This window comes from Pyrus communis, chromosome 16 (assembly GCF_041283825.1).
Source record: "Pyrus communis isolate YQ-2024b chromosome 16, ASM4128382v1, whole genome shotgun sequence".
NCBI lineage: Eukaryota > Viridiplantae > Streptophyta > Magnoliopsida > Rosales > Rosaceae > Pyrus > Pyrus communis.
The window spans coordinates 29,613,099-29,633,437 of NC_142580.1; the positions used below are offsets into that span (position 1 = coordinate 29,613,099).

Here is a 20,339-nt window from a genome sequence, read left to right on the forward strand (position 1 = left end):
ATTTAGTTAGAGGATAAGGACATTGGAACAAAATCTTTCATTAGATATATGTGGGATTGTATTGATCATTAAGAAAAATATATGAAAAGATTTCTCTCTCTCTAAACTTTCTCTGACTTCCTTCTCAAGCTTCTTCTTCTTTAAGCTTCTATGGTCTTCTCTATATAATTCTCAAAGATATTATACTATGGTTAACATGGTATCAGAGTCCGACAAGCTTCGATAACTTCTTCGTTTCTGGGTTCTTGTGCTTCTGCTTCATCTCTTATCTCTCTGTGATTTTTCTGTGATATTTGGGTTCTTCTTCATTGTTGGTAGCTGTAATTTTCTATCGGTCACTTCTTGCCCACCAAGTGTTTGTTCTTATTCCTCAGAGAAAATTTTCCACCATGGTTACTATCAATCAACTGCAAATCTTGCAATCTTCGATTACTGGGTTGATTTCTTCTGTATCATCCTCAGTGTCGGCTAAGTTGGATGATTCCAACTATCTTCAATGGCATTTTCAAATGCAATTGATGCTCGAAGGATATGGGATCATGAATTTTGTGGATGGTTCAAATCCCTGTCCTTCTCAATTCTCGTATACCTATTCTAGTGATCCTGAAATTTGATTTATTGAATCTAATTCAAGAATTGAGTCTGATGATTACAAAGTATGGAAGATGCATGATAGGGCGCTTATGCAGCTTATTACTGCAAAACTGTCTTCTGTTGCCATTTCTTGTGCTATTGGCAGTACAAGCGCTAGAGATTTGTGGGTTCGTCTTCAAGAACGTGTTTCTACTGTCAGCAAGACTTCGATCTTTCAACTCAAGTTTGATCTTCAAACTATAAAGAAAGGGGCAGATTCTGTAACTCAGTTTCTTCAAAGGATTAAAGAAGCACGAGACTATCTTGTGGCTGCAAGGGTTAATTTTGAAGATGAGGATTATTGTCATATTGGCTTTGAATGGTTTGTCTGTAGAGTATAACACATTCAAGTGTGTCATTCGTGGTAGAGATAATGTAATTTCTCTTAAAGAATTTCATGCTCAGTTGCTTGCGGAGGAAGCTGTCATTGAGAGTAGTCAAGGTCTGTCATTTTCTACTGCAATGTTTGCAAAGAACCAAGATTCCAATTCATGTGCTTCATCTTCTGGATCTCAGGGAGGTTTCCATTATGGGTTTCAGACTCCAAATGGTTTTCATGGTAATTCTGGTCAGCCTTCCTTTTTTAATGAAGGTAACAAGTTTAAATTCAAGGGTAAATGCAAAGCTGGAAATTTTCAAGGTTAGAAATACTATAATAATCAAGGACAAAGGTATTACAATTCTAAACCCATTGTTCATGATTATGCACCTGGAATTCTTGGTAGTCATCCTCAATTTCACACTGGTTCATCCTCTGCCAATGTCATTTGTCAATTATGTTCTCAACATGGTCATAGTGCTGCTACTTGTAACTACAGAAATACTGAATTTGACTCCTCTGAGAACTGTCAAATTTGTGATAGGAACAATCATACTGCTAAAACCTGTTTTTACAAAAATAACAACAGACCTCCTCAATCACAGATGATTGCTATGCATGCTACTTTTCCTAGATATATGCAGCCTTAATATATGTCTTCCATGATAAATATGATTCCTTCCAATATGCCTCATATGATGAATATGATGTCTCATAATGGCTCTCCATCTCTGAATGCTTCTGCAAATATGACTGCTTCTACTTCATATGCTCTTACAATGTCCAATTCAGTTTCACCTCAAGTTTGGTTGACAGATTCTGGTGCAACCAATGATCTCGACAATTTGCCTCTGGCATCTCCATATCCACACAATGAGACTGTTCAAACTGTAAATGGTGAAGGTTTGCAAGTTTCTCACATTGGGAATTCTCTTCTTAGGCCATCTTTTCAGCCTATTAAGTTGAATTATGCTCTTTGTATCCCAAAATTATCTCATAATCTTATGTGAGTTCATAGAATCTGTCTTGACAACAATTGTTGGTTAATATTCAAAGCTTATTGTTTTTGGATTCAAGACAAGGCCACAAGGAGAATCTTGTATAAAGGACTCTGCAGCAATAGACTGTATCCAATTCCTTCCTTACATGCTTTACCATCAAGCTAATCATCTCATTTACAAGCCAATAAAGCTCTTGCCTTTCTTGGACACACTGTGAATTCAACCTTATGGCATTGCATATTAGGTCATCATTCCAATCCTATAGTCTCTCTTATACTTAGAAAGTCTAAGTTGCTGTTAAACAAGATGCGTCTCCTATTATTTGTCAGAGTTTTTTAGAAGGTAAATTTAGTAAGCTTCTTTTTTCTCATGCTTCTGCAAAATCTGTAATACCTTTTGAGGTTGTGCATAGTGATTTGTGGGGACTCGCACATAGTGTATCTGTAGATGGTTTCAAATATTATGTCATCTTTGTTGATAGTGTACCAGATTTTGCTGGCTATTTCCGTTAATCAATAAATCAGATCTTTGTTCAGTGTTTGTTACATTCTATCAGTTTGTTTTCACTCAATTTTCAGCCTGAATTAAGGTTTTATAGAGTGATGGGGGGTGAATAATGCATGGCATAAAAACGTATAAATGTTTCAATTCATTTTCTGGGAAAAACATAAGTATATAGGTATATACGGAAAACAAAAGCACACTCACTGGTATATAGAAGGGTTGTAACCCCCTTGCCTCGAGTGACCACGCTCGTCCTCGGGATAGGTCTCACCTATATGCGAAACAACTATAAAAACGTTAATTTTAAAGAACATAACCAACATCATGAAATAACTTCTCATACAATGCTCAAATGGGGTGTATGAATACACCAACGTGATCTACTCAACCTCAGGAACATCCTTATATTTTTAGAAAAATTTTCCACCACCGCACGGGCCCCCACGCACCGGCCACGGGCAGGCACGTGCCTGGCACACTGACGACGTCAATTAACGCCGTCAGGAATATTCCGTTAACTTTAACGGATTCCGTTAACGCCGTTAGGAATATTCCGTCCAAACTGGCGGAATATTCCGTCGTCTTTCCGGTGAAGCTTAGGCGCCGGAAAACCGGGAAATTTTCAAAACCTTGTAACTTCTTCGTTTTTCACCCAAATTTCACAAAATTGGTACCAAAATGAAGCTTACAACGAGAGGAACAAATCCATACCACTTTCAAGTGTTAAAACACACGGAATCTCGCCGGGAAAACACCACCAACTCCGACCAACCTTGTAACTCACGATCCCGACGTCCAAAACCTTCAAACGAAACACCCCGAGCCTCCTAAGGATCTCACCAAGCTTCCTACAAGCTTGAAATTTCCAAAAACACAAGAATTAACGTGTGCATGAACAATGACCAAATCGGGGTATCCCGAGTTCGACGTGAAAACGAAGGTATCCTTACCTGAAATAGGTATGGTTGAACTACCAAGGACCTCACGAGCACGAATATGTAATCTGTTTCCTCGATCTGTGAATGTTTGGATGGTTTTTGGGTGTGTCCGTACAAAGAGAATAGAAATGGGAGAGAGAGAGGGCTCAGGACAGGGATGCAGTCATGGGAAAGGGTGAGGGGTGTGGGAAGGTGTGTGTGTGGTCCAAAACCTGCCAACAAAAACCAAAAAAACAACCACACAACGAAATAACCACAATAGGGGTAAAAACGTCATTTCACCCCTACGGTTCGAAAATCCAGAACGGGCTGTCACAATTAATGTCAGGGACTTCAATCAAAAACTAAAAATAGTCAAGGTTTCAATCAAAGAATATTGATAGCTAGGAACCGCATCCAAAGTATCCCTTTATTTTTAGTTTACCCTTTGTGTTATTTAACACTTATTATCTCGTATTGTCTTAGATAATTTGCTTAACTTTGAGAGAATAATATCTAAAATCTCAAGCTTATTTATTGACATGAAAATACATTAATACTAATATGAGCTGTAAAAAGTCACAAAACTTTGAAAAAAGAGTATTAGTGGATAGGGACTGTGTCAAAGTTTATCTGCCATTTAAATTTGATCGTTTATGCATAACTGGGAAATAGACAAAAAAATGGCCCATTTTCTTAATCTTGGACAGAAATAGGACAAATCGACCATGCACAAGCCATACACACATGCGCAAAATCAAAATGACTAAAATACCCACATATAAATACTAAAAATCATCAGCTCATTGTATCACTTTTCTCATTTGGAAGATAGGGATGTTGAGAAAGCTCTGCGTTTCTGGGTTTTGGGTTGACTTCATACCTCTGATTTCAAACAAATGGATGTGAAAGAGAGGTGAGAAGAGTGAGGTCAGGGTTTTCAGGTTTGAACTCAGATTTGTGAGCTATGTGTGTTATTCTTCCATAACCAAACACAACAAATTCTTCAATCCTTAAAGATATGACGTTTGTACCATATTTTATGTTTTGGCCGAAAAGTTCCATTTTTTCCAGCAACAATTTCTGGTTCAAGTGTTCCATTGCAGAAATTTGTGAAAAATTTTCAGTAACGTGCATTACTACATCTTAATATGAGAAGCATGAATGTTCACTAGTTATGATGCACTTATGTTGTGCCCTAGAATTTAGCAAGTATGACCACAACCTAGTTGGCCTCGGCGGAAGACAAAATTAGAAGACGTTAAGGGTCATGAATGTCCATGAAATAACGACAACGAGTATCATGTTTTCCATGTGCACAATTAAGCGATGACTGATATACGTAACAAGACTTTTCAAACTGCCATTGTAACCTTATATACGTAACAATTATGTTTTAATTGTATCCAATATACCAACAGGTTACCATTAAAGTTTCTTATTAATGCGAAAAGCAGCTCGTTGCTCAATCTTCAGTTCTGTGCATATCATGTGCATGTATTGTATATATGATGTGCAATAGTGTATATGGTGATGACGTCACATGTGATGACATCATTTTTCTGATTTTGAAGAAAGAGCTATGAGCTCTGGGTTTTTGAGTTAGCTCAGATATGTGAGCATATCATGTGCATGTCGTGTGCATGACAATGGAAATAAATGATTTTTAATGGGATTCCCAGAATTTTGGTTCAAGTTAGATTTGTGAAATACAGATCTTTAAAGGATTTCTAGAATCTAGCCACCCACATATCCCTCCAACGTCGTTAATTGCATGACGTACGTCCATAACAAAACCGATGTCGTTGCACGTATTGATACAGATAACAACTTTGGGATTTTCTTCGAACTTAGAGGGAGAAGGCATTCATTGGCAGAGGAGAAAAAAAGATTGCAACAGAAAAAAAAATGGTGTCTTTAGTTTTTCATAATGGATTTTGTTCGACATTTGAAATTTTTTTTTATGCAGATTGGTTTTGACCCAGATGAGTTTTGAATGAGATTTTGAATTTGGGGAAGAAGATGATGATTTGAGGAAGAAATCTCCAATCTGCAACTATAAGCACATAAATGTGTTCATTTCCCAAAAGGTCCATTCAGCAAACACAAAGAGTCTCCAAATAAATCAAATCTTCTAACTGGATTTTCCATTATCTTTCACTTATCTAATAACAGTCGATAAATATCAATTTTAGAGAGAGAGAGAGAGAGAGTAGAGAGAGAGATCTAAAAACGGGAGGAAATAACCCATTTATAGATGAGGGCAATTTGGTCATTTCAAGGTTAGGAAAAATCATATTTCTGTCCGATTGTTGTGCATACTGTGTACATATTCGAAAAATCTTATTTTTGTCCCAAGATTAAAAAAATAGATCATTTTTTTCTATTTTCTTATTTTATATCTTATTTGTTTGGTCCGTCCAAAATCAAAAGTAGAGGTCCCTTAAAGCAATTCCACTCCATCCCTTACCCTATCAAATTATCAATTAGGTGATTCAATCCCTGAAATCCAACAAAATCATCTCCAGCCCACAAACATGAGTCGGGTAATGGATTCAAGTAGTGGGATGGGGGATGGGCTCTTGTGCTTCTGAGTGCGCATATCCGTATTGTGGACTTGTACATTTCCAGTGGTGACAACGATGATGTCAGAATAATAAAGCAATAAAATGTGAGCTTATTCAGACGTGAAAGCAAGGACTTTAATTTCGAATGTGAAAGCAACAAAATAACTCATATATGTATGTGGAATATGGAATAGTTGTTGCCCACTTTTCTTTTGATATGTGTTTGGGCTTCGTTTTGTAATTAGCTCAATAAGAGAGGAAACAGGCTTAGTTGGTTGCGTTGAACATTTCATTTAATTACTCAAAGCCCAAATTGATTTTAAGGCCCAGTGGGTTAAAGGAGCTGAAATAAATTCATCAACAATACACTTTTTGTTGTAGGCCTATTTAACTGAATAATATATAGGATAAAGAGAGAGGGGTGTGGCACAACAACGAGAGAAGAGAAATATGCATGTGTGATTGTGAGGTGTGTGTTCTGTCACTCATTGTGCCTTTATTTATAGTAGGAAAGGTAAATTTCGTACCGCAATAGGATTACAACTCTAATATGATGATAATATTTAATCTAAGAGATATGGTAGAATCCCACAAGAATATCTCAAGACATAATAGGATTTATACGACCACATTCCTAAACAATTAGGACTGCAACACTTTTAAATTCATCGATATTTTTACACTAACGGGTGAGGAATAAATTGATTGCAAACTATTTGTTTACTTATATATATTAACGTACATCAAAAGTTGAAATAATAAAAAGTAGATCGATAAATACAATAGTAGGAAAACAATCAAGGGGTGCAAATTTGGATTGGGTAAAACGAGGTTGGGAATCCTTTCGGTGATGTGGAGAAGTATTGCTAGCTAGTACTAGCATGGTGGTTATAATGTGGTGAAGAGGATGATTCCTGATCATGTCGTCTCTCATTGGCCTTTCTTGTTTTTTGGTTTCTGATCCTTAATGTCGTTTATCTTTTCCAGAACCATCAAAACCTCTTGCATGGATGGTCTGATTTTAGGATCAGGTTCTAGGCATTTCAGAATAAGCTCAGCTGCTTGGCAGGCACCTTTTAAGGAGTATTCATCTCCAAGCCCTGGGTCCATTATCTTCTTCAGCTCCTTTTTCTTGTGAAGCAACGGACTCACCCAGTCTACCAAACTGTGCTCGCGAGATGGCCGATTACTGTCAAGTGCCCGTAATCCCGTTAGCATCTCCAGTAATACAACGCCGAAACCGTAAACATCGCTCTTTACGTACAAGTGCCCTGCATGCATGCATGTTTAGTGTTTGGAAAATCTTCACTTTTAATTGTAGCTAGTTATCAACTAAGGTAATTAACGTACACAATCTTGAATTAAATATTTTGGAATTTGAATACGTTTATATACTTTTGAATGTTTCATCTGTAATTAGTCTACTCTTTTATTCAGGAAATTGTCAAACTGGGGGATATTTAAGTAATGTTAATTAAGGTATAGGTTGACAATGTCGTGACATATACATACAGAGGGGGTTAGAGTCCGATATATAAATATATATAGTAGCTTAAAAAATAAATTGGAAGTCAAGTCACCAAATGCAAGAATCATCCTTGGCCATAAGTGCAAGAAGAAAGAGATCACCATCACCAAAGTCTAAATATATCTTTAACACTATGTTTGGATAAAGAAATTTAAGATTACTAAGCAATTTTAAAATAACAGAAATTAAAATGATAGAATTTTATTTTTTAGAATTTGTAAATTTTCTTGTTTGATTAACTTAAAAGAACAGTGGAATTAAATAAGAAATTTGTTATTTTTAAACTCTCAATCATAGAAACTGGGAAATGACATATTTACATGGAATTTAAACTTGGAAATGGAGGTCCCAAATTCCAAGTTTTTTTCCACATGGAAATTCTAAATTTCTAAATTTATGAATCCAAATAAGATAATTGATACATGTATATTTATAAATTCTTATTTTTATCTAAATTTTACGTTTATTTCTCTCGTTCAAATATAGTATAAAAGTATTATTATTATTATAGCATGTGGAAATCGTCTATTGTTGACCAAGTCCAAAGCCAGCCTAGAGTTTCTCTCCTTTTCCCGCTTAACCAAAAGTATAAAAAGAAACCCACCATTTAAACATCAATAGGTCCGAGTAAAGCTGGGTATACTAACAAAAGAGTGATTTTGAAATTTGATGTGATCGATCAAACAATGGATTATCTAATTTAACCCATTGGTTTTCGATTTAGTGTTATTCTCCTCCCGAAAATTTGAAAAGATTCCAAGTTGGAATTTGTTGGATGTAGGCTACAGTTCACATAATTAAACTCCAAAATAAAAACAACACTCAATGATAACTAAGAAAAAGTTGTATGATTGATCTCTATTCATGTGAATATATATAAATAAGAAGACTATATCTAACTGTTAAGAGAATAATTATATTAAATATATATAAATTTTGTCACTTAATACTACGATCTAGTATTCTTCTTTACTTGTAAGTGAGAAGTCTTAGGTTTGATTATAATTAAAGGCGAATTTGAACCACATTATTGCTAGCCTATTGTGAAACTTAGCCTACCCCCTCTCTCATAATGTAGATAATATCGTTTATTAAAAAAATAAAAAATAGCAAGGAAGGCAAGTAGTGTAGATCCCAAAGACCAAACCATACCATTATATATGTTATAATGTAAATATGTTTTACATATCTTTTACTAGTCTAATTGTGTATAATTGCATACATGCCCTTTATACAAAGCGATTTCCATTTTTTGAAAAAAAATGAGATTAGGTGTCGGGCCCACTCCACATCGAATTTCAACAATCTAATCGTCTATTTTGTTAGTCTCGATTCATAGATTATCCTTGGAAAAATTTAATTCAATCCGAAACCATATGTCTATTTAATTATCAAGATCAAATTTCATTGTTTCTTATTGTTGACTCTAAAAATTTATTTTGGGCCCAAACACTTATATAACAAAGTATTCGTGTATTTCTTTGAACCTACTTAGATGTCTTAAATATTTCCGATTTGGCTAATATTTTGCAAGAATGATCTATAAGGTATAACTTGAAAAATGAATAGTTCGGATCATTAAAATATGATGTGGTGTGGACCCCACAACTAATCCCTATTAAAAAAAAAATAGGGATCCTTTATCTTAAAGGCTTTCTAATTGCATATATGAACCTCTTGTTGACTTTATCAATTCCACGTGGTATCTCAATGTGCTATTGGCTAAATATGAAAGTGGGAATTTTTGATTGTTTGTGCAAATCAAATAGCTTGTAGAGGGCGTGCTTGCTTACGAAATTCTAAGTTTTCTTTTAGGAGAGTAACGTAAGTAATTTTAAGGTTTCTATTTAACAAAAGTAATTTTCAGTTAACACGAAAATTATTATGTGCGTTTTTTGGCTAACTATTATTATGTGCTTTGATACACTAACTACGGAGAATTTTTTAGTGTGTCCAACGTAATGTATTACATGTTATAACACAAATAGACAACAACATTAGTGAAGAAAAATCTACCTCACCCATAATCTAACAAGTCTATAATCAATAATGAATCTATGACACGACCTAAAGGTAATCGGAATCAAAATACATAATTGAATTCCGATTACGAAATACTTCAATGTTTACCGAATATTGGAGAATGAAAAAGTTGGTCGGACCCATGCGAAGTTCGGAATCCAACTCCAAAATGGGGAGAATTGAATTCCTTACATTTGGGTGATATTTGAATTTCGGGTTGTTGAGGAATCCGAAATGGACATTTCCCTCCCATTATACCATCACTTATTTCTAAAATTCCAAAATTGCCATTCACATTAACCCAACACCACTAACTGCTACGCAATTTACTATAAAATTTTAATTCTTGTTAAATAAAATTAAAAAAATTAAATTTTAGTGCGTTTAATATTTAATGAATAGAAGCATCTAACTTTTTTTTTCCTTCTATTAGTTAGTATATAAAATTCAACAAGAAAGTATTATATAAAATAAAATATTTCAACTAAGCATTTTAGTACTTATATTGATTTTCATTCCAATTTAAGTGAATTAGTAAATAGTTTATATGTAATCTATACGAATTTTATTCTGATTACAGAAGGTTTTTTTTTTAATAAACAACTTCAACATAATCCAATTCCGACTCCTCTCTTTCCAACTCCTCATCAGTTCAATTTCTCTTCAAAGTTCCTTCCATTTTAATTATGGATTAGTAAACAAGCCACTAGATTTATGAATAGAATGAAGAGTTTAGAGCCAACAGGATCCTCTCCGGATCCTTTTGGTGAGGATCCTAGAGATCAGTGAATCGTGTCTGTTCATTGTAAATCGTGCGGTTAGTTTTTATCAGATACTGTTTGTGTTTAATTTTAAATAAAAATATTTAAAATGATTTCTAATCGTTCGATATACGATAAACGGACACGATTCACGGATCCCTGGACCCTCGTAAAGAGGATCCGGATTCGAGTTTAGAGTTCTATAATTAGACTAGACATATTAATGATTGGACTCATGTCACTATTTATGTGGATTGGAAACTACATGGGAACTACTTTTATTGTATTTTCAAAATAATCAGCTGTATAAAGAAATAGTTAAATGTTTGGTCAAGTTAATTATAATTTGGTGGAGGACTTGGTAGCAATGTCCAAATAAAACACCACAATAAAATGTTGAAATTTACACAATAGATTATAAGGTAGAATGAGTTAAAATAAAGAACGAAAAATTTAGTGAGTTGTTATTTGCATTTAATAAAAGCTATCACGCATTCCAGTGTAAACATAAGGAAAAACTTTCAATGAGCAGAGTGCAAGAAAATATTTTCAGTTTATTCAAAAATGCATTTGTGTTAAAAATTGTGTTTACCAGTTGCGACATATTCTGGAGCTGCGTATCCGTAAGTTCCAATAATACGTGTGGTTACGTGGGAGTTTCCATTCATAGGCCCCATCTTTACCAGCCCAAAATCTGAAAGTTTCGCATTGTAGGCCTAGAAAACAAAATTTCCATGAAAAAAAACGTCAATAAAAAGGAAAAGAAAGAAAACAAAAAAATCAAGAGTGTTTAAAAATGTCAATTTCAAAAGTCATGTTTCATTCTCTATACACGTACCGGATCCAGCAAAATATTGGAGGCCTTAAAGTCACGGTAAATGACTTTTTCTGAGTTGTGCAGATAAGCAAGGCCTCTTGCAGCTCCAATTGCTATCTTTAGTCTTATTTCCCATGGAAGTGGTTCTTGACCTTCTGTACAATTATCATTCTCTTGTTAATTTGTTATAAGTAATGTTAGAGAGACTAAAATTGTAAACAAATTTTTGAAAACTAAAGGACATAGAAGTTGATGATTGATTTATTATTTATACGCTGATAAACATGCTTATTCTTATTAGTGACACATCATTCAATTTGCAAATTTAGTTTTCAAATTTGATTTTCCTAGAGCATAACCCATTTGTCATCTTTACTGCCTACTTTTTGACTTTCCATACGAAGAATGAGTAGACAAAAAAAAAGATGCACGCGATTACGGCATTTTATTAACTAGTAAATGTGTAAGATAATGCTAGCGAGACCAACTATTTAGATTAAATTTTGTAAATTATATGATGTGGTTATTAGTGATTAATTATTATTTAAGTGTTGATTAACATACTTATTTCATATTTTTAACACATCATATGGTTGGTTATATATATATATATATATTAATCTTACTTCTGAAAAGGTGGTTTTCCAAGCTGCCTTTCTGCATATATTCGTAGACGAGAAGGAATTGGTTTTCTTCGCAGCAATGTCCCAGCAGCCTAACGAGGTTTGGATGACGACACTTCCCCAAGAAATTCACCTCCGCCTGCATATATACCAACTTAACTATTTATCAGTCTCTGCTAATAATTTATATATTTTCATGCAAATGCTAATATATATTTTGTGTTTATGAATGGAAGACCAAGACCAAGCTAATCATGATTCATCACCCACTAGTACTACTGCTACCTTAAAAATTGACGTATGCAATCACGGAAGCCATACGTGCTCGATCCACTATATACATTACCCATTTTTTGATTATTGGAATCATTTTTTCTGTGTTAGCTAGAGGCATTTGATAACCATTTTATTTTTGTTTTTTGTTTTTTATTTTTTGAAAAATTGAAAATTTGTTTGTAATTTTTTTTAACAGAGAACTGAAAATTTTGTGAGTTTTCAAAATTTGGTTTGATTTTAATTTTGAGATATTTTTTTTAAATGAAAATAATTGCCAAACAAATTTCCAAAACTTAAAATTGAAATGATTTTAGTAACAATGACATCATGTGCCTAATGGTTCAGGCCATGTCTACCATGAAGAGAAACAATTAACTCAAATGTTTGGTGCCTGCCATATGCTTAATTAAGCCATACTAAATAATACTAAGCATATGATCATGTCAAGTTACACACACACACACACACACACGCATATATAATATATTAATATCATGCAAATTAATTTTACTCGGCCGGCAAAAGTAAGCGTTTAGCTAGTATCCAAAAATATTGTGTATATAAATATGTGCATAAGTAATTTCCAAAAAAAAAAAAAAGTGTGCATTATATTACTATCTATCGCTACACCCTAGCTAAATAAAAAATAAAATAAAATTACTTGCCTGCCATTCTTGGTGACCTTGATAGCTATCTGAGCTGGACTTCTTGACTGCGACGGCCAAGCCGACGCCTCCCCTTGATGGGGCATACGTTGAGGCATCGACCCAGCCCTTGAAAACCCTTCCGAAACCTCCCTCTCCTAGTATTGTATCTGGTCGGAAATTTTGAGTACACTTCTTCAGCTCTGCTAACGTGAACTCTTTCAACCTTGGTATACTTTCGATTGGAGCAGCTGTAGCTGCCGTATCAGGAGGAGGAGGAGGAGGAGCCACACCTCCAGCTGCTTCAGTATAATTATTTCTGCTGCTGCTTTTGCTTAATATCACTTGTGCCTTTCTTTCACTTCTCTCCGTTGTTCCACCAGTATTTCTTTTGCCACTAATATTCCTGGCAACTTTTGTGGTTCTGGTCACACTTTTTCCAACGAATCCATTTTTCTTGTTTTCGTATCTCGATGCCACTGCAAATATATATATATATATATATATATATATATATATATATATATGTTTATAAACGTGCATGTAAATAAATCCTCTTAAATAAATTCGCGTTAATAAGCACTTAAAGTGGAAACCAAACAATTTTTCATGGCAACCAAACATAAAACAAAGAAGGAAGCAATTGAAGAATTACTTTGGAGGGGAATAGTAGTAGTAAATATGCATGTACACACACACACATACACACATATACATATACCTGGGGTAGGCAGCTTGGTTGTAGATGATGGGCTATGATTATTAGTCACTGGAGATCCGTAACAGTTTCCCATGGCGAGCGAGCGATCGACTGATAATTACTCTCAATCTCTCTGATCGAAGGCACGTTGACCTTCAAGTGTACCCAACTAGAGGAGGTAGCTACTTAATTTGATCCAGATATATGTTGATGCGGTCGTCTGGTGTCTGTCTCCAAGTTCCTGGAAAGAGTGGGAGAAGCAACAAGGAAATAGCCAAAGCAAGAAAAGACTGGCTACCTATACAGCTTGTTATGTACGTACTATGTATGTATGTGGGACTTTTTCTTTGGACTTTTACACACACACAGAGACAGATGCGTTAGTATTTTTATACACAACGAATATTATTTACAGAGTATTGAGGGATAAAAGGTTATATATATTTCTAAAAAATTGGAATGAAAGCTCAGGTTATTAGAGAATTAAGACCGCATGATAAACTGGTGGAATTATACGTTATGCAGGTCAATGGCAGAGTCACGCAGACCAATCACTGTACCTCAATTTCTTCATTCATTGGGCCCGTTGTCGATCGGGATTAATCAACAATGTCTACAGTATCTAATGAGTAGAGATATACTTATCACATTTTTTATATAATATTTGTACCAACTCTTTAATAGAGATAAGGGCCACCAATAGATATAGATCACATTTCTATTAGAAATATGATACAAATATGATAAGAGTAGCATTTTTTTTATATCTGATATGGTCATAAAAAATTAGAGGTGGAAAAAGATGCTAAATATTCCAAACCAAACCAAATCGAAAATCCCAAAAATTTCGGTACCTAATACCGAACCAATCCTGAAATTTCGGTACTGGAATCGGTCTCATATTTTCATTCATTCGGTAATCCCGAATCGAACTGAAATAAAAAATATATATTATTTAATTATATATATATATATATATATATTTGGAATTGTAACAGCCATTGGATTTGGTTGAGATTTAATCTTAACCATTGAATACAAATCAAACCCTCAGAACTCAGTCACATTCTCTCTCTCTATCTCTCGACTTGACCTCACTTTATCACCCTCCTCGCCGATCTCTCTCCATCTTCGAATCCGGCCACACCCACATCACACAAATGACTCACCTCTCTCTCGACTGACCTATCACCTCTCTAATATCTCTCTCTCAACTTCTCATCCCTCAATGTGGATGAGCCTTCCTTCATGACACAGAGGCAGAGCCATGGTCACCGGTGCCGCTCACCTTTTTGATCTTTCTTTCTCTCGACTTCTTCATCCAGATTCCAGTGCATTGTGCACTGATTCTCCCCCAAATCAGGTAAATTTTGGAATTAATTTAGGGTTCAAATTCTAGATTATGGTTTGTGAACTTTAGCACTTGGAAGATACTGATATGGAGGTTGATGATTTATGGTTTATACAATTAGCCTTTACCAAGCAGAGTAAAGAAAGAGATCGATGAAACTTGAACATGAGGTTAAAGATCCAATATGTCACAAATCATCTCTCAAACTCAACTTTTTTTTGGTCCATTATTTGATTTAGCTTCTTGTTTGGTTATGGAAAATTAAGATTTGATGTTAATGCTAAGTATATATCCGGACGTGGAGAAGGATATTTCAGATTGTGTATATGATATATGTTCGATAATTACATCGAAAAATTAAGAAGAGTTCTTGCATTTTTGTTGCTGATGTGGTTGAATTAACATTGAAAAGAATTGTGCTTAGGTGAATTGGAGCCCTAGATTTTGTTATTTTGCATAATAGTTGTGCTGAGTTTGTGTTGCCAAGTTCTTGTTTTGAGGGTCATGAAGTAGAAGATATGTAATGGGAGTTGAGCAGTCTAGTGTAGTCCAGTTGCTGTTGCATTATGCTTAAACAATGATGTACATGGCTCCGAAGTTTTGATTCTTGGAAGTTGAAACTTTTGCTGAAACTTCTAATGTTTTATGGTATCTTTATTGAAAATTTTAGTGCTAGTAGGTAATTGAAAACTTGTATAAGTTATATGTTTGATAATATGTTCTTGGATAGATTTTTTCTCTCCCTTCCTTCTTGTTTGCATAATCACATTTGAAATTCTATGGCTTATGAGTCTTCATTGTTTATTATGTGGGTAGAGCAATTGGTGGCCCAAAATAAATTGCATTGGCTTCTGAGTCTTCATTTTTTATTATGTGGGTATGAAGTTAAAGGCTCAAAATAGATTGCACAAACACACATATGACATATTTGTATGTATGACAGATTGGTATTAACGAAATTGGGCTGACAATTTCAATATAAAAGGTTAAATTTTAGCCCAAAAGCCTAATATGTCAAGTTTCAGCCCAATAGCCCAAAAGCCCAAAATCAAAATTTAATCCCAATTTGTCCCGAAATCCAGAAACTATTTTGGGATTCCCGAAAATTTGGTTTAGGATTGGTCTTGAAATTGGGATTCCCAAAAATTTCGGTTTGAGAATCGAGATATGTTTTTCGGTTCTGTATCCCATACCAAACCAACCCTATAAAAAATAGAAAATACTTGAAGGATAATAATTTTCACATTCTTATTTTCACTCATCACAAACTCAATTCTTTTAAGGTTGTTGGATTAAAAAAAATAAAAAACTAATAAGGTTGTTGTATTTAATGTTTAACATTGTGTGATTGTGTAAATTCTTAATAGATTTGGTTTAATTTGGGGAGTAAATTTCTCTATCCTCATGGTTTACCATGAATAAATGCACTAGCAAAGGGAAATATCATCCTATTATTTCCCTAAACCCTACTCTCCATCCTCTCTCTTTACCGCACCTATCTATCTGTTTATTAAATTGGTCACAACACATTATGAAGCACGCTCCTAACACTGCACTAAGGAATATGAATGGTATTTTCTGCTACAAATTGGTTCACAATTCTCATCATGCAATCTAGATTTTTATAAAACATGGACTAAATTGTCGATATTTTCAGCATTGATTACATGAAACATTCACCATGATGCATGTCCCTACTTTTATGCGTTTCGAATTATAGATTTTGCTTAAATTGTGTTTGCATTATTTATACATATATTATATGGTGAATTTGTGACAACCCGTCCCTAATTCAACATTTTTATTAATTTTAAAAGTGTGAATTGACGAAAATGCCCTAGAGGCAAGGAACTTTGATTTCCATTGACCATCATCTAGAGAAACATATGACTTATTCTTTTAGCGTATTTGTGTAGTACTTGGTGGTACGAACGCGTGGGCGTAAACGGAACGTAATTCAGAGTTATAACAAATAAGTTGTGGGCAAGTAAAAATAGGGATAAAATGGTCATTTGACCATTTTCAAGAAGGCTCCAAATTTCTGGAGCAAAGAATGGTCATGCCACGTGTGTGGCTGTGATGGAAATGAAAGGAGGAATAAAGACGGTTGCAAACCAGTCAGTGAAGTGATGAGAGAGAGTGACCAATAGGGAGAGCATGAAAGGAAAGGAAATGAGGGAGAGGAGAAGCACAGGATCCACGACCTATTTCTTCTTTTTTGACCCGACCCGGATGGTAGCCATGGAATTCAAGGGTTTTTCGCCGATTTTCCAATGAATTACATCACCTAACCACCTAGAACCAACTCCATGACCTTCCTTCTTCACATTCCACCCAAAAATCGAAGGAATTGGTCTCTAAATTATGAAGTTCGAAGCCATCGGCTCCAATGGCAACTCGAGAGTCTCTAGGCGGCGATCCACCATTTCTGAAGGCAATCTCATCGATCCCTACCATAAAAAACTCCCATTGAGCTCAGAAACAATTCCCAATCATTGGTTGAGGCGTCAGAATGAGTATGGAAGAGGAATCAAAGCACACACAAATATAGGGTTCCAACGGGTTTTAGTGAAATTGGGGCTTTTCTCGGTCAAATTGGCCTTAGTCGCAGGCGACGTTCATTCATGATGCCTCGATATTATGCTAAGGACTTGTAGCGTAGGCTCCAGGTGAGTGGGTATTTTTCCTTTTTATAGCGCGCGCGCGTGTGTGTGTATATATATATATATATATATATATATATATATATATATAAACATTATAGTTTCCACGAATGCTTTGAACTAAGTTATGCATAGCATGCCATGATTTAAAGGTGTTATATTTAAATATTGCATATGATGAGATTTTTGATTATGCCAAATGATCTTACGGGGGTGCAGGTAAGTTCAAGTGAGTTATTATGTGATTAAAATGGTTGAATTATATGAGCATGCATATATTCATGAGTGCTCATCATGGCTGCACTCCGGTATTAATGCTCCTGCCTAAAGCCAGGGCCAACCTTCACGTGATTGTTCACCTCCCACACCGCACGCTCACCTAGGATCCAAGTCTGGTGCCAACCTATCGTACAGACCACAATAGGTGGTTTCGACTCTTGGGTGACCTGCGATTTATTGCATAGCTTTCACGTGATCGTAGCACTTGAGTGTACATATTTATACCGAGCCTGTCATATAGGTCACACTATGTGACTCCGACTCGTGTACTAGTCTAGATTGATGAGTTATAGATCCAGTTGTATAGGTCATGCAAGGTGGCTCCAACTAGCATACTATCTTGTATTAGTTGCACATTTGGTTTACATCTTTTAGTGCTGAAATATTATGACATGGCATATCTCAGTTTTCGCTGGTCTTGTGCATTGGTTTTTATACCTACGTAGAACTATTATTTTCTGGAAACTATTCAGGTTTTACGGTGAGGGGTTATAACGTTTTCAAAAGGTTTTTATTAAAACTTTATTTCCAGGCCCACTCACCCTTGTTTTTCACCCCTCCAGGTTTTAGTAGCAGAGTTTTCGTATCGACAAGGATTATTGGCAAATCTTGGAATAGATGGTTACCATCAATGGTATAATTCTCACCCTATTTTACTGTACTATACTTATGCTCTGTTATTACGTGTGAAATGGGTTCACACCCGCTCACCGCGCACTCTTGTACTTAGGCACTTTTAGGTTTAAATTTGTTCACATCTTTCACATCAATACACTTTATGGCTTCTTCACCTTCCAAGTGTCGACCAACATAGCTCGATTTAGAGTCCTAGTGGACATCCTGGGTCGAGGTGTGTCAAAATTGATGAATGTGAAGGCGAAAAAAAAAAAGAAAAAAAAAGCAAACAAAAAAATTAGGGTTTTGAGCTGAGCCACCAACGAGCCACGACCTGCAGTCATTTACATCATTGAGCCAAGCTGACCTGCTCGATCCAGAACCAAAATGACACATTTTGGTGTCATCCCTGTTCTCATACATGTGCCACCATTTAGGCTTCGCCTGCAGTCAAGCCTAACCGCTTAGGGTCCTCGTTTTCTAGTGAAACCCTGCCGTCCCAATAACTTGCAGTCATCTCTGACGATGTGTGGATGAGATTTCCCGTTGAAATCTCATTGGATTTCATAAACCTGATTCGAAAAGCCATAATTTTGGATCCTGATGTCGTGAAAGCTTTCCTTGTCAAACTTTTAGGGTTCTCGTTGAACCCATGGCTTGCCTCGACCACTTTTGAACCCAGATCACGGTCGCTGACATGGCGCCGTTGGTTTTACCTATTGTGTATATATATATATATATATATATATATATATATATATATATATTTTTCTCTTGAACACAGTAAACCCTGATATATCACAGAGTAGGCCCTGCATACCTACGTTAATTTACCTATTGCGCATATATTATTGTTTTGTATATATTGCGTTTATTTGCAGGTACCCATGAACTTGAAGTTCATAAAACACCAAGTTTTCTCAAAACATTGCACCTATGAAACCCGAAGTTTTTTCATGTAAATTTAAACTAAAATATGTTTAATAGAACTTGAGTGGTCTACTCCTTGTGTATGGATAATTTTTTCTCCATTGCACTAACCACAATCTTGTTCCCTTTTGTGACAACAACATGTCAAATTTGAACAAACTCGACTTTACCGCTCTAGAAGTCTCTAGAAGAAATTACTTGAAGTGGATCCAAGATGTGAAGCTTCACTTCACTTCAAGAATAAAGGCAAAACACCCATCACCATAGAAGCGGATATGTGTTATCGTGTGGTTCCAAGGGCCATTGGTCTTGCGTTTGACAAGCTTCTGCTCATGTTGTAGCTGAGTATCATCAATGTCGTCAGAAGATTGAGACCAATTTTGCTCAAGTGGAGAATCCAGAGGATAGTACCATGCAAATTTCTGACTTTTAAAAGGTATTTGCTCCAACAAAAGATTAGATTTTTAGACATGGGCCTTTATGTTAGCCAGATTCCCCTTATTGGCCGAATTCTTTATGTTTTTATGGTTTAAGTTTTGAACAGTTTTCTTTATTTGGTGTTTGTTTTAAATTTTTGGATACTAATTGGTGGATATTATTTCTTGAGTGATTAATTGAATGAATGAGATTTGAATTCCTTATACACGTGACCAATTCAATTAATTTATTTCAACGCACTATAAAAAAATAAAAAAATAAAACTGGCCCTTGGCGACGCATAAAGGCCGCTGTAATTGGTTATTCATGGCGCGAGTCCTCAAGCAGTAAAAGCCCTTGTTGTAATATATGTTTTGTCAAATACGACATATTCTAGTATTCGTGAATAATTTAAGCAGAACATGCCCTAAATGCTCTTGAATGCGTGCATTGGGCGCCTTAATTGGTATTACATACGACGTTAATGAAGTGTGTAATACTACGAAAATAAGTGCGGCATACCTGTGTACCGTAATACATATTTGATACGGCGTTTGTTGAGTATCGTAATATTGTGAAGGCAATTAGCATACGTCATACATCGTAAAAGAAGACTACCATAAACGATTACTGCTGATTTTGCATGTGGTAATTTACATTTATTTTCATTTTTATTTTAACAAATCATTTTAGACAAATCTCACTTCATAACATCTAAATTAAAATTGTAAGAAATACAATAGAAAGATAACAATAATCATCACAAACACAT

At 35.2% G+C, this 20,339-nt stretch overlaps 1 protein-coding gene across 1 annotated transcript; it reads right to left on the minus strand.

Moving 5' to 3' along the window:
- Window positions 1-6,615: 6,615 nt before the first annotated feature.
- Window positions 6,616-13,550, minus strand: LOC137731662 (putative serine/threonine-protein kinase PBL11). The gene is given in 7 exon segments (XM_068470840.2): window positions 6,616-6,885; window positions 6,887-7,212; window positions 10,845-10,968; window positions 11,091-11,224; window positions 11,696-11,831; window positions 12,634-13,091; window positions 13,334-13,550. Coding segments are annotated over 7 exon segments (1,329 nt in total). The 5' UTR covers window positions 13,407-13,550; the 3' UTR covers window positions 6,616-6,807.
- Window positions 13,551-20,339: the final 6,789 nt, after the last annotated feature.